Raw genomic sequence first — 16,772 nt, forward strand, 5'->3', positions numbered from 1 at the left:
TTGGTAGTCTTGGCAGTTGGGCTGAAGTTCTCATAATGAAAGTCTCCCAAATTTGGGGCAGTTTCATAAAAGTTGGCATCCCTTATCCGCTCCACCAAAGACCAACCACTTCCCCTAGACCTACCTGGTGTATACTAGGTCCCTTGCAGCTGCAAATTGTCCTACTTTGGCCAAACAGGCAGAACAACAAATATCAGGATTTCAGAACACCAAGACTACATCCGGTTTCACCAGTACAGCCGCTCTGGGCTTGCAGACCATGCCTTAGATACCCACCATAAAATTCGTTGGAAGAAGACAAAAATAATCCATCGCAGCAAGTTTAAATACGAAAGATTATTCAAAGAATCTTCAGCAGCCCTAAAAAACGTTCCTAACCTCAACAAATTTGGGTGCATGAAACTGCCCCAAATTTGGGAGACTTTCATTATGAGAACTTCAGCCCAACTGCCAAGACTACCAAATTAGCCTGCAAGAGGGCACCATTAGGACTTTAGGAACAAAATTAGTGTCTTAATTTCTTCCTCATTTGCTTTGTTAGTTCCTTAGTGCACATACCATATCTTTATGTTCCTGAAGATGACAATGTGACATTGTCAAAATATAGAAGTGATTCATTAAAGTTATCTTTAATTAATTTGCTTTATATGCGTTGTTAATTCTGTAAATTAATTACCAGTTATGTCCAACCAACATATAAGTCTTACTACTAGGGAATTAGCAGTAGCATTGGCATGCCTGTTTAAGCCTTATAACAGCATAGGTTCCAAGGGAGTGGAAGGAGGATAAAATTCTTCCCCTGCATGAAAGTGGTGATAAGGTTATAGCTTCAAATTATAGGCTGGTCTCTGTATCTAGAGCTGTGGCGAAGGTCCTGGAGAGATTGGTGAGAAGTAGAATATAGAAATGGATCAATAACAGCAGTATTCTCTGTGGTTATCAACATGGGTTTAAGGGGGTGAAGATCATGTTTCACTAACTTATATGCTATAACAAGGTGACATAACTTGGACAGGGGAGATGCATATGCAGTGGTGTACTTGGATTTTGCAAAAGCTTTTGATAGGCTTCCACATGACAAACCTTGCAATGAATCTGGGTCCATGGAGGTTAGATGTTAATAATAATGAAACATTTACTTTTTTTATTTATTGATATGCATGAATATATTAACCCTAACATATGAGAGATTGCAGAACCTATAATTTAGATTATCTTTGTTGAGGGGAGGGTGCAAGTTATTAGAGGAACTGTATTCTTTATAGAAAAATATAAGGCTATTCCAAGAAACAGGTAGATGGAATGAAAAAGAATAACTTGGAAGCTGAACTATATGGTTGTTGACCAGCTAGTGCTTGATGCTTCTACATGACTCTAAAGAGAAGTGGAGGAATGATGGTGGCCAGCTCAATGGAGAAACATCTATGAAAATTCCTATTGAAAAGGAATAATGTAGAAAAAATGTCAGTAATTTGGTGGAAATCTGAGAGGTATTGTCTATTATCATATTGCTCTTCTGCATAGCATCAGACATTCTTAGAAAAGTTTTTTTTTGTGCTCTGTCTCAAAATGTGAAAATAAACATTCAAAATTTGGATAGATCTGGGATTTATATAGTAGCAGTTGGATAGGTAAGAAATAATGTTTTCAATGAGCATACAAAGCTTTTTTTTTTGGAGAGTGAGAAGGCTGTAGATGCATGTTTATGATAGGAAAGACTAGAGGTTGTTAGTCCAGAAAGAGTAGTCAGATCCTGACTCAATCTGAATATTATCAAAAGTAAAGGGATGAAGTGAATGGTCTTTTTATAAGAAATAAGATGGGACAGATTGCTTTGGTAATTCATAACTACTAGAGAATGGTAATGATCAATTTTGAAATATGGTTATTGAAAATCTTGTTCTTGATTAATTTAAGCACTGCACAGTTTGTTGGATGAAGGGGTGGGGTGGTATAACCTGGAATATCCTACATTGATAGAGAAATCTAGAGATTATCCAACATGATATGCAGTGAATGACTAGAGAATTTTAAATTAGGAAGAATTAGGAATCTGCTCACAAAGGGCAGAATACAGACTATAAGCTAGTAGCTTAATGAGGCCTATAAGTAAGCCAGACCTCACCAAATGACCTGAAAAAGGCAAGACTAACCACATGGTTTCTCAGAATTTTACCATGGCTTGTATTCAAAGGTGTGTGATAAAGTTAACTATGAAATCTGTGGAACAAATAGTGGAATTCATATTGGTCACTAATTTGCAAGCCTCTAAATGGTGAATTTTGTTGTTGATGACCTCTGTTGGGGATAGAGATGGCTGGATGTAACAAGCTTCCATGCTCTTTGGTAAATGGCAATTATGGCATCTTGAATAGGTAATACAATGTTCCTTTCAGTAAAATTATGGTCATTACAACTGTATTGGGGTGCTTAAGGGTCAAAGCTATATAACTGAGAGGAGCCCTCCACATAGCCTTTAAAGGAATGCAGAGAACCCACCAGGGCTTCTGACCTAATGTCCAATCCTCACCTTCTCGTGGTGCACCCTGTTGGGTATCTACTTGGATACTGAACGAATGAGGATGGGCGGGCAATTTGGGATTTAGCTGACCAAATTGTATTCTTATTGGTTAAACCAAAATAAAAAATGATGGTACAACATGACAAAATTTCATGCCGACTGGGGCGTCGCTCGGTTAAACAAGGCCCCCATTGTTTTCGCCAGGGAACCAAGGCAAACAGCGAAAAGTCAGCTACTGGAACAAATCTGAAAACAAACCCCAACTCAACATTACCAGAGTTAAAGATCGGTACTATCAACGTAAGAAGCCTGAATGGCAAAGAAATGGAGCTAGCTGAGGAATTAGATAAGTACTAGATCGACATAATAGGGGTGACTAAAACAAAAAAGACCAAAACTGGTGATCTTTCTGAGCAGTAAATATAAAATGTTATATTCAGGCAATGACAATCAAGGAAAAGGAGTAGCCATAGTATTCAACACAAAATACGAGGCTAATCTTATTGAATGGCAGTCAGTCTTAAGTAGAGTAATGTGGGCAAATATGAGAATGGAGAACTGAACAATGAGACTTATTTGTGCCTATGGTCCCAAGGAAGGTTCTACTAAAGTAGAAGCGGAGGAATTTTTTGAGACTTTAGAAAAAGCAACTGACACAATGAAAAAGGAAAAGTTGGTCCTTGTTTTGGATCTAAATAGCAGAGTGGGAAATGATTGTGAGACATACAAAAATATTTTGGGAAAATTTGGAGAAAAGAGCAAAGCTAATAATAATGGCAAATATCTGTTGGATTTCTGCTCAGGACATGAACTGGTTATTACTAACACCATGTTCCAACATAAAAATATGCACATTCACATGGAGAGAAGAGGCTAGGAATAAGAAAAGTCTCATTGACTATGTTATTGTTGATAGTGATGTTTTCTCCTTGGTTCAGGACACCAGAGTGTATAGAGGATTTGAAATTGGAAGTGATCACTATTTAGCCTTAAGCAGGATAAAATTGAATTGCATATTGAAAAGAATAACATGTAAGAAAGTTTTAAAGCGAATAAAAGATGAGCAGCTCTCAGATGTGAACTGTAGACTAAAATACACAGATTATTGAAGAAAAAATGAAAGAGTTTGAGAACAGGAATCAAACCTTGGAGATTCAGTGGCAAACTCTGAAGGAAACATGGATTGATTCTGCCAGAGAGACATGTGATGAGGTTCTCTGCAAGGATAAAAAAAATCAGAACTCCCTGGTGGACACAGGAAGTTTAAAGAGGCAGTGAAGGAAAAGAAGAAATCATATCAAACATTTCTGTCAAATAAGTCAGCTTGTACTCTTAGAGAATATAGAGACAAATGCAAGAATGCTAAACATTGTGTAAAACTAGCTAAACAAAAGTCATGGGAGGACTTTGGCAAGAATATAGAAAATAAATATCAAGAAGGTGGCAAAATATTTTGGAGGTTGTTGAAGAAGCTTAGGAATGGAGGAAAGAGTGCTGTAAAAGGAATTAGATGATAAAAGTGACATGAAAACGGGAGAAAATGATATCCTTGAAGTATGGAGTAATTACTTTGAAAAACTGCTAAATGAAACAAGCAGTGGTAAAAAAACACTGACCAGGCATGCAGTCAGGAATACATATCCATACTTGAAGTAGAAAAAGCCATCAAAGGCTTGAAATGTGGAAAGGCAGCAGGAGTAGATGATATTCGACCAGAAATGCTGAAGTATGGTGGTATAAGAGTCTTACAGTGGCTGCACTGCATAGTTCAGAAAGCCTGGACAGATGGACGAATTCCTGATGATTGGACACACACACACACACACACACACACACGTTAATTTCAGTGTCTTTTAATATCTTTCTATGTTCTTATCGCCTGATGAAGTCATTCTTGACGAAACATGTTGCGTTTTTTTTTTCAAATAAATGTCGTGTTATAATTCTCGTGTTTTAAGTCAGTTAATTTAGAAAAAAAAAAATATATATATATATATATATATATATATATATATATAAAGGGAAATAAAACAATGTGAGAATTACAGAGGTATTTTCCTACTGAGTGTTCCTGGCAAGATCTATGCAAGTATACTTGAGAAATGGTTGAGAAGAATTGTGGAAGAAAAGCTTGGTGAAGAACAATTTGGATTCAGGCCAAATAGAGGCTGTCAGGATCAGATCTTCACTTTACGACAAATAGTCGAGAAAGCATGGGAATATAACAAAGATCTGTATTTAAGTTTTGTCGATCTGGAAAAGGCATATGACAAGGTGCCAAGAGAGAAGCTATTCAATACGCTGCAGTTATATGGTGTCAATGGGGCATTATATCAAGCAATACTTAGTCTTTATTTGAGTTGTAAGTCAGCAGTTAGAATTGAAGTATAGAAAGATGGTTTAATGTTAAATCTGGTATGAGACAAGGATGTACATTATCCCCTCTGTTATTCATTATCTATATGGATTACATTATGAAGGAAAGTGGTATTAAACATATCAAAATTGGAGATGTTCGTGTTAGCTCTTTGCTTTATGTGGATGATGTTATCCTTCTAAATAAATCCACTACAAGTCTGTAAGATTCTCTGACTAAATTGAATAGCTGTTGTAATAGATATGGTATGAAGTTCAGCAATAAAAAGAGAAAGACGATGAAAATAGGCAGAATCATTGAAAATGTCAACTGTGTTGTGAATGGAGAACCTGTGGAACAAGTAAAACATTTCAGCTACTTAAGCACGATTTTTACTGAAGATGGTAAATTAAATAGAAATAGACAACAGAATCAGCAAATCTGATATGTTGGGAAGTCAATTGAATAAATTCATATGGAATAAGAGAGAAATTAGTCGGAACACTAAATTAGCTGTATACAAAACACTGTTCAAACCAGGTTTAACTTATGGATCTGAGAGCTGGGTCAGAAGTAAAACACTTGACCAAAGACTAGAGACCGCAGATATGAGAGTCCTGAGAAAGATTATAGGCGTGAACAGATGGCATCAGCAATATCATATTAAAAACGAGGATATTATGTAAGAACTTGACATTGTCAGCATCCAGGAATGCATTAGCAGAGCTAATCTCAGGTGGTATGGTCACTTAAACATAATGGGCAAAGAAAGATTAGCAAAACAAGTGTTCTCTGCCAGGTTGGCAGCAAAACGACCCAGAGGAAGACCAAGATATAGGTGGATTGATATGGTACAAAGTACCTTAGACGATAGAAATATAAGATCTGATAAGGTTGGAGTCTTGACAAGTAACTGACTGATTTGGAGGAAAATTATAGATAGGAAGTTAGTAATGATGTAATTTTTTTCATGTAGTACTATCATATCTTGTACACCCCTTGAGGGTACATGGCAGGAATTTGATGATGATACAACTGTATTAGGAGTAATTTAATTTCCTGACATTTCAACCTTCATTTTCATTTTTATGATTCTATATGATAAATATGTTGACAGTTGAATGAACCTCCCACAATGAGTCTGCTGACTCCATGGAGGGTGTAATAATAATACATGGGTTCAGCATTCATTTTGGTAATTTATGGAGACTACTACTGTAAGCATAATTTCCCAAACTTTCAACCTTCAAATTAAGATCTGGAGTCTCACACACAAAGCTACATTACAGTTCAAACAGCATGCCAAAAGTGTCACTAATTTGATCAATCAGTTATTCTACTGGCTTGATCTTCAGTGAGGAAATCTTCTTTCTGGCCTTTTTTTTTCATAAGCCTACACATACTGGCCAATATATACACAAACTTATCACTAGCCAACACAAAAACTAATTGTCATTAACAAACTAAAACACAGGGCTTTAAAGATTCGTTCCAGTTAACAAGCATTTACGAGGGTTGTTTGAAGAGTTTGGTAAATTTCTGATAGATAACGACACAATTAGTTTATTCATACCAGTGTCGCCATGTATTATCTTTTTCATGATCCCTGACAAAATTTTAGCTGTGTATGACATGTAGTTCTTGTTTGGCAACCATTTAAAATGCCCGTGTTCACATTTTTCATAAAAGTGGAATAAAAAGTTTCATGCACAGATAAAACACTTATTTGAAGAAGTGGATGGCCGTGCAGATCAAAATTGAGTTAGATGCAGTTCATGGGGGACTGCACCAACATTGAAGACTATTTATTTTTGGATAAATGAGTTTAAGCATGGTCGTAAGTCCATCGACGATGAAGTGTGCCATGGACGCCTGACTGAGCTCAGTGCGAAGGAAATGATTGACAAAATCATTTCCTTTCATGTGAAAAAGCTGTGAGATGGCTGCTTCAATTGTTGACAGTAGATTAAAAACGCATGCGAAAAGACATTTCAACTGAGTGTTTGCTGATGTTTAATTGCAATTCACAGGATTTTTTTGCGTTGAGACTTGTGAAGGTCAGCTGGGAAGGTGATGGCCATTGTTTTTTTTTTTTTTTTGGATTCCCAAGGAATTTTCATGATAGACTATTTGGAAAAGGGCAAGACAATAGGAGTCAATGTGTCATTGTTGGACTGTTTAAAAGAACTGAAACAAAAACGGCCAAGATTGGTGCACAAAAAAATGCTCTTTCATCAAGACAGTGCACCGTCTCACACATTGACCATCGTAATGGCAAAATTGCACGAATTGAGGTTCGAATTGGTTCCACGTCCACAGTATTCACCGGACTTGGCCCCATGTGACTTCTTGTTCTCAGACTTAAAAATTTGGCTTGGTGGGAAAAAAAATTTTCTTCGAACGAGGATGTCATCAAGGCTGTCAATGACTATTTTGCACAATTTGACAAATCCTACTTTTTAGATGGGATGAAAGAAATTGGAAACTTGCCTGACCAAATGTGTAGACCTCGATGGAGACCATGTTGAGAAATAAAGGTAAATTTTTCTAAAAAAAAAAAATGTTTAACTTATTTTTTTTACCAAACTAGGTGGTGCACCCTAAGGGGGCACCACCTAGATAGGACTTTAGTTTCACTCACTATTGTATTATTTTGTGTGTGTTGTTACAAAAAGTTTTTTGTAATCCCTGAAGATGTTTCTGTGATGGAGACAAAATATTGGAAGTATTAAAATTAGTTTTAAATCCTTTCTCAGTGCTGATAATGTTCCATTAAACCTCTAACATGAATTCTTCAAAGCACTTAGTTCTCAACACATGGATTAGGACTATAGTATTCTGGGATCTTGGCCTTAATATAACAAATGCTTGTTAAATTGATTAGGCCACTACTATTGCTATATTAAAAATATGAATTTGTTCTCTTATTATGATGTAACTTTGTAGTTTTTTTCCTCACTAGAGGTCAGACCTGCAGAATAATGGTTGATCAAATTGTCAGGTTGGCATACTGTTTGAACTGTAATGCTGTATGTGTTCTCCAGATGATTACTAACATGAAGGTCAAAATGTCAGGAAATTAATTATTCTTAACATGGTAGTCTCCATAATTTATCAAAATGAATGTGATAGTGGAAGATGATTTTTCTTGGTCTTCTGTATAGGAATTGAACAGTCCCTTGTCAAAAGGTGATGTTAGTATATGAGATGTTGAAGCTTAGAAATGCAGAAAATGTTAAGAGTATTTCTTAGTGAGGGACTGGAAGGCATATAATTTTTCTGCATTTATTTTTTTAATAGATGTACGAACCCAAGTTTCTTGACTTGGTCCAATAACAGACAGGTCTGTTTGATTTGATTTGCTTGTCCCATTTCTTTAGGACAGCAACCCCTAATGAGGGATTTATGATGAATTTAATGCACCCAGTTTGTCACTCCTAATGCATACCCTGAAGGCAATATTCATGACTGTAAATCTGTGTGTTCATGGGGCTGGTTTGCTGTTCTGGAGGACAATAAATCCAAGTTTCCAGATATCCATCCCCTCCTACCTTTTGTATGAGACTAGCTAACTCATCTTTCATTGAAAGAGACCAGATAAAGGTTTCTCATGTCACGGACGGGAATTGAACCCAGGTCTTTCCGACCATAGGGCTTAGTCTATATTGACTGAGCTACAGGAGCTGTACTGTTTAATTTTTATCTTGGACTATTTCAGCATTAAAGAACCAAGGCTGGAATAATGGTCATAGGGTGTAGAGTGAGTAAGGGAGATGAAAGTCCTCATTCCATTCTCTCATTTCATTCCATTTTGTTATTCACGGTAACTTATAAAGGACTGGCTGATCTGCCAGTGACTGAAAAGAATCTAAATGAAAATGAATTGGTATTTTAGTCTTCCATTACTTCATTAAAAAGTTCATTTTTTGCAAATTGGCATTATCTCAGGCAAATTTTGGTAAGAGATCTTTAATGTAAGAATTAGTTTTTCAATCATTAATTTTGATGTTTTTGATTTCAGTATTTCCAAATTCTTTTCTTTAATAGGACTTTCCTTTAGTGGCACTGATGTGAATGTTACATCAACAACCATGGGTCCAATGCCTGTAGGTGTCTACTATCATCTTGATACGATTCTTCCATTGCATTCTGTTTTGTGCAAGATGACTCAATTTGTGTATAGAGTTTCCATGCCATTTGACGATGTCATCGCCTCATTCTCTGTTTGGTCTTCCTCTTTTGTTCTTTCCTTCAATCATTCCGAACAGCAACATTTTTCATTTTCTCTCATCATTCATTCTACATATATGGCCAAATAGATGTAGTTTCCTTTTGATTTATTCTGGATCAGGTTTTCTTTTGGTTGTATTCGTCTGTAGATTTCCCTCATTGTTCACTTTCTGTATCCAGCTTATTCTCAAGATCTTTCTATAGCACTTCCTCTAAAATGCCAACATTCTCCTTTCAGATTCCCTCAGGGGAGTACCCAGGCCTCACATCTATAGAGCATGCTGCTGATGATACAGGTTTCTACAATGCGTAGTTTAGTTTGCATCTTTATAGCTCGGCTCTTCCATATTTTGTCCATGGCTTTTAAAATAGTTCTTGTTCTGGCTATTCTAATTTTTCTCTTTTTTTGGGGGGGGGGTCCAAGTCATGTGGCATCTAAGATATGTGAAGTGTTTCACATTTTCCAATTGAAATCTATCTATCATTACTCTGTTCAGTAACTCCTGTTGTCCAAATATTATTGCTACATATTTGCATACATTTTATCAAATGTTTTCATTAAATATAACATTTTAGTTGTTTTGTTTTTAGAATGTTTGAATTTTAAATATTACTTGTTTAAGTTAAGAGATATTACATCCCATATCGTTTCTCAGCTGAATAAGAAACTCAGAGTTTCATGCCGAATATAGTAGAAACTATATAAAGTTCGGCGATTCCAAGCGTAAGCAAATACCTGGATACTTCAGCAACTGACCCTTAAGGTAGTGCAAGCTGAGGCAACATGTCAAAGGTGGAGCAAGCTCTGATCACTATTCTTCATATTTACCCATAATGTGAACTTAGCTCCTAGGAGCTGTATTACTGTTCTACATTATGAGAGAAGGTCACTACCCAGACCAGTTTCAACCTTTATTGAGGTCTCATCAGTGAGTAGGTAGAACTAGTTAATATCAAGTTTGTAGCGAACAGAACTTACAACCCTTCTATGAGTATTGCCGAGAGGTGTCCTAATAAATTATTAGATATATGAAGAGCCAAAGGCTTCAAATCGGCTACATATGACTTGTTTAAGTTAAGGGATATTACATCCCATATCGTTTCTCAGCCAAATAAGGGATGTAATATGGGATTACATGGGATGTAATATCCCTTAACTTAAACAAGTCATATGTTGCCGAAATGAAGCCTTTGGCTCTTCATATATCTAATAATTTATTAGGACACCTCTCGGCAATACTCATAGAAAGGTTGTAAGTTCTGTTCGCTACAAACTTGATATTAACTAGTTCTACCTACTCACTGATGAGACCTCAATAAAGGTTGAAACCGGTCTGGGTAGTGACCTTCTCTCATAATGTAGAACAGTAATACAGCTCGTAGGAGCTAAGTTCACATTATGGGTAAATATGAAGAATAGTGATCGGAACTTGCTCCACCTTTGACATGTTGCCTCAGCTTGCACTACCTTAAGGGTCAGTTGCTGCAGTATCCAGGTATTTACTTACGCTTGGAATCGCCGAACTTTATATAGTTTCTACTATATTCGGCATGAAACTCTGAGTTTCTTATTCATCTGAGAAACGATATGGGATGTAATATCCTTTAACTTAAACAAGTCATATGTTGCCGAATTGAAGCCTTTGGCTCTTCATATATATCTAATTAAATATTACTATTATAACAAGCAACATTTTTTCATTTTTTGAACTTGCTATCCTTTTGTTGAGAAAATGTGAAGGGATTTAAATGTTTACATCCTTCTCCAATAATGTTTTATTTCAATCATATTATAGAAAAATTGATTCCTCAATTATCTATGTGGCACGGTTCTTGTGGTGATATATTGCATAAACTACAAAATTGCATAATTCCCAGATTTTGAACCCACAGGGTTCAAAACTTGGGAAATCCAAGCATACTTGAGATTTTTCCAATAGTCTGATGGAGGGGGGGGGGGATAGAGGGAAGGACTCAACCAAAATTTGGTAGGTCCAACAGTACAAAAATGCATAATGGGAATATTTTTAACTATTTTTGCAAAAATTACCACATATACTGAATAATTATAATAACCTTAATACTTTCAATATCTTCGCAAAGTCAAATTGCCATCAACAGGAATGCACAGCAATATGTGCATGCAGGCACTAACACTCTAAATGAGCTGAAGAAAGGCACCTGATGTTGCCTTTCTTCAGCCTAGAGTTCTAAATAGCATCTCCTAATGGACTAAATTATATATTGGGCTTGCCATTGGGCTGAAAATCTGAGAATGAGCATCTCCCAAATTTGGAGCAGTTTTATGCATCCAGATTTGTTGAGGTCGGAAAGTTTTTCTCAGGGTTGAGGTAGATTCCAGAAATAGCCTTTCATATTTGCATTTGCTGCAGTGGAGTAGTGACCTTCCAGTATATCCTGTGGTGGGTGTCCAAAGCATGGTTAGCAAGTGTAAAGTAGCTATAATGTTGGAACCAGATGTAGTCCATGTGTTCAGAAATTCAGATATAAGCTGGTCCTGCCTGTTTAGCTATAGGACAGCTTGCAACTGCAAGGAACCTGTACTTGCAGATTCCTGTGTGCACACACATCATTCTTCAGCTTGATGATGACAAGTTGACTTTGCCAAAATACCAGAAGTATTAATTGCAATTAATATTCAGTATTCATTGTAATTTTGCTCAAAAGTAGTTATGAATAGCCTTTCTACAACTATCTGAAAAGTGGAGATATTTGTATTTCATTTTATTTTTCTTTAAAAAATTAATAGACTGCTTGTTTATATAGAAACTTGCAGCACAATCATTAATAGTGCCAGGAAATATGTAATTATTTCAGGATGGTAGATCTTGTAGATTAAATATTTGCATTTAAGGTTGTATAACTTGTATGTACTTTATTTGTTGCAGAGCACTGCTTTATGGAGGGATGCGAGAATCTCAACAATCAGAGATAGAATTAAAGGGTACATCTCTGCCAGCTTTCAAAGTTTTGCTCAAATATTTATATACTGGTCACATGACCTTGGCAACTCTAAAGGTAAGATGTTTAGTTTTTCTCACTTTTTTATATATAAAACAGGGTATGCTATCTTAACTGATGGGGTGCTTCTGATTGTTGTATATTAGCATACATTTTCCTGCAAACTTTGGTCTATAGACCAAAGGAGATCATTTCAAAGTCATTTAGAACTTGTATGGTTCTCAAACCATGTCATTAACTTGGCTGTGCTAAATCTGGCTAAGCAAGAACCACTTGTTGATATAGTCAAACTACAATTCAGATGGCTTGGACAGACATCCTGAAGTCTCGCCCTTTTTAGAATCCCTCATTCTGTACAAACCAGAAGATGGCAATTACAGCAGAGGAAGACCATGCAAACAATTTTGGCAATACATATATGAAACCATCAATTGATTGAACGGCAAAACTCCATCTGACATCTGTCAGTTAGCTCAAGATAGAGAAACTTGGAAGACCATAATTTGCAATCTTTAATTTTTAATATAAATCTTTTCACATTGTATCATATTGTGAACTGTGATAATGATTCTAAACAGTGAGTATATTTGGAAAGATAATTTATGATACATTGAAGCAGAACATATAGAATAAGTTCTGCTTCAATGTATTCAGTTATTACACTGATATATATTAATATATCAGTGTAATAACTTTCTATATATGTTATTAATATAAATTAATAACATATATAGAAAATGTTATTAATTTCTGTTATGAGACATTTTGTTTGCATATGTTGGTCTGCCTTTTTGGTAAGATGGGTTTTTCTTAGCAATAAAAAGACAATGAAAATAGGCAGAATCATTGAAAATGTCAACTGTGTTGTGAACGGAGAACCTGTGGAATAAGTAAAACATTTCAGCTACTTAGGCACGATTTTTAGTGAAAATGGTAAATTAAATATGGAAATAGACAACAGAATCAATAAAGCTGGTATGGTAGGAAGTCAGTTGAATAAATTCATATGGAATAAGAGAGAATTTAGTCGGAACACTAAATTAGCTGTATACAGGACAGTGTTCAAACCAGTTTTAACTTGTGGATCTGAGAGCTGGGTCAGAAGTAAAACACTTGACCAAAGATTAGAGACCACAGATATGAGAGTCCTGAGAAAGATTATAGGCGTGAACAGATGGCATCGGCAATATCATATTAAAAACGAGGATATTATGTAAGAACTTGACATTGTCAGCATCCAGGAATGTGTTAGCAGAGCTGATCTCAGGTGGTATGGTCACTTAAACAGAATGGGCAAGGAAAGATTAGCAAAACAAGTGTTCTCTGCTAGGTTGACAGGAAAACGAGCCAGAAGAAGACCAAGATATAGGTGGATTGATACGGTACAAAGTGCCTTAGATGATAGAAATATAAGATCTGATAATGTTCGAATCTTGACAAGTAACAGACTGATTTGGAGGAAAATTGTAGATGGGAAGTTAGTAACGATATAAATTTTTCATGTAGTACTATCATATTCTGTTCACCCCTTGAGGGTACATGTCAGGAATTTGAGGTTTTTCTCATCAATTACAGCCTGTATCTGATGTTTGTAAGGCATCCAACAATGTCTGATAGAAAGTTCTCTTTTTTTTTTACTCTAGTAGGAGTAAAAAAAACTCCTAGTCAAAAAGTTGATCATCTAACCTAATTGGCACATGTCTTGATACCAGGGTCCAGCATAGGGTTGCCTGATTTTGGAAAACCAAATAAAGAACAATTTTGGTGAGTTTGTTTTAAAAAATAAAAAATAAACCTGGTATTTGGTTTTACAAAATAAGTATGAACTTTTGGAACTGGAACTCAAAATGCTCAATTTGTGTTTCTAAGTGTTAATATGTTGCATAATATCCGATCATCCCCTATGTGCAGTACTAAATGTTTGTCTACAGATTTTGCATTCAACTTCGTTGTTTTGTTTTCTTTGTGCAATAAAATTTCATTCTTTTAAAAATCATTGTTAAAAATGCACTTTCGTTTTGGCATCCTTAAATGCTTAAGGAAAGAAACAAAATTTAATTTACCTTTGTATATTTAACAAAGAAAAGTAATTTACCTTTAATTATATATTTTATGTATTAACCAATTGGAGAGAGGTACACAACCTTGAAAGAGAAGACTCAGAACAGAAGAGAGTGGAAGGAAAGTTTCTACTACTAAAAACTTGCTCAATTGCAGAATACTCAAGAAGTATTAACCAAATATCGCACATTCAAAAAAGCGGTTATTTTTTTAATAATTATTAAAATAATATCCACATACTGTACCAATACCGCACTGCACAACGTCCAAAGAACTGTTTGAAAATAAGCAAATGCAATATATCTGTGCAGAATTATAAATAAAATGCTTATACTAAATAAAAAGCAACCAATGAAAGGGACTGTCGCTGCCGTAAACTGTAAACACATTAATTTCCTCGAATTGCCAGTTTTCATGGCTTACAAATCAATTTAAGTTGGATTATTCAAAAAGAGTATTGAAAATGTTAATTGCTTAACATAATATTTCTAATTTTATCTTTACATTAAAAGACGGGACATTAGGCTGCCCCTACAAGTACAATACGGAACAGCAAAATATGGGACGTCTGGCAAGCTTAGTCTAGCAAATCAGAAATGTTCTTTGCTCATCATGTATCATGATGCCATCTGTTGACATTGCTATAGTTTGATGAGATGATTCCATATAAGGGCAGAATCCATATTGCACTCCTTTCTCAGTAAAGGTGCACTCTCTGCACTCCTTTATAGTTTTGTTAATGGAGTCGTTCATGTTGAACATCATTTAGAGTGCATATACCTTTAGCCACTGAGCTTGGAGTATTCAGGGTGAGCCATATCCAGTGCTTGAGTCCTAATCATGTATTTTTGATATCTATTTTTAGTGACTGTAATATTAACTCTGGTTTGCACAAACATGCCAACCATACCTGCAGTTGAATATGTGTGTACTGATAGGATGCCAACATACCTTTTCATAGTACAGTAGATTGGGTGTTTTCTGTTCTGAATGATGAATAGTTATGATGCAATGTTATGCCAGCATATAATGAATACCAAGAATCAATGAAGATTCATCTTCAATGTATAGTCTTGCCTGGCAGTGGCATATCCTGTTAATATCTACTTGGACATTGAATAAATAAGGACAAACTGGTTATTGGTACCTAGCTGGAGAATTTATTTCAATTATACATTGGCATAGTCATTTGTATTAAGACTTGCATGTGATCTTTCCAGATTGTTTTTAATTTTCTCTCCCAGTTACACTGTATTTATAGTATGATCAGACTTGTGTTATAATCTGAAATTTGTCGGCTCTGTTATTGTTATATCCTTACTTTCATATAATGTTATTTCGTAAGTCGTAGTTCAATCTTATTATACATTAATTTACTGTCTCTAGAATCTATCCTTTTGCTTACTCAAAACTGTGTACAATCAAAGTCCTACCGGCTACTCTATTGTTATGTCGCTATCTCTCTATATTATAGCTTATTCTACCTCTATAATAACTCTCCTTCTAATCTATTGTCATGCTCCTAAAATATTAATTCAGATTTACTTCCTCTTCGGATATTGGCGAAAATTTATATTTCGCTGCGCCAGCCTATATCCTATAACAGAAGAGACTCTTGTTCAGGGAAATAATTCAAAATTTAAAAGGATACACACAATAATTTATCTCACGCTAGTGCTGTGCAGATTCAGTTAGCAGTCGTAGACCGAATCTCACTTAAACAATTATATCTAAATTCCTTCCTGCCAAAAAGGTTCAATTTCATAAGTGGTGGTTTGAATTCATAATCAGGCATAACTCAGGTATAAGGTACAAAACATGTTTATTGGAAAACACAAAACATTTACAGTTATGTAAGCTTAAATACTCAATGGATCAAAATTTACTCCAAGTTAAGGGTTATACTAAATCACAATGAATCGGAACAAGTTAAATCCTTCGATTATGAAAGGATAATATACTAGGTAATATACTTGGATTTCGCCTGTGTGTAGGCAGGAAAGTAATGGGATGATCAGGGATCAAAAGGAAACAGATGGAATTGCAAAGGGTTCTAAAATGAAGAAGCAGAAAGGGAAATGGCCCCAGTCCAGCATGGAGAGATCACATCGAGTGAGTGGTATCAGTGGAACTAGCTGTAGATCCAGAAATGAGTTGTTGTGTTTGTATACCAATGCTAGAAGTATAAGAAACAAGGCGGATGAAATGGTTGCACTAATTGCGTCTGTGCACCCAGAGATTGTCGGAATAAGTGAGACATGGTTAGATGAGGATGACATCCTGACAGGAATAGAGATGGAAAGGTATGATGTGTTTCGTGAGGATAGAAGGGGTAAAAAGGGAGGGGGATTGCTATTGATGATAGAGAAAGAGTTATGTCCATACAAGGTAGAGATGCAAGGGGGAAATGGGGCCAGTGGTTTTGAGGCAGTATGGTGTGAGATAGAGGTGAATAGAATCAAATACTTGGTGGGATGTTGTTATAGACCTGGTAATGTGGATGGCGGTGATAGTGAAATGTATAGTCAAATAAGCCAAGCAAATAAGAAAAGGGTGATCATTATGGGTGATTTTAATTATGGCAATATAGACTGGAATGAAGAGATAGCAACTGGAAGTAAA

At 35.7% G+C, this 16,772-nt stretch overlaps 1 protein-coding gene across 2 annotated transcripts in view; it reads left to right on the forward strand.

Annotated features, from left to right (window-relative positions):
* The window catches only part of BTBD9 (BTB (POZ) domain containing 9), a 271,031-nt gene that overhangs the window by 51,809 nt on the left and 202,450 nt on the right, over window positions 1–16,772 (forward strand). For both annotated transcript variants that reach the window (XM_090398752.1, XM_090398751.1), the window contains exon 3: window positions 12,017–12,146. In XM_090398752.1, coding sequence (XP_090254878.1) covers window positions 12,017–12,146 — 130 coding nt within the window. The remainder of the gene's footprint in view (window positions 1–12,016; window positions 12,147–16,772) is intronic.

This window comes from Typopeltis vanoorti, chromosome 10 (genome assembly GCF_054136105.1).
Source record: "Typopeltis vanoorti isolate ZY-2024b chromosome 10, IOZ_Tvanoo_1.0, whole genome shotgun sequence".
Lineage (NCBI taxonomy): Eukaryota > Metazoa > Arthropoda > Arachnida > Uropygi > Thelyphonidae > Typopeltis > Typopeltis vanoorti.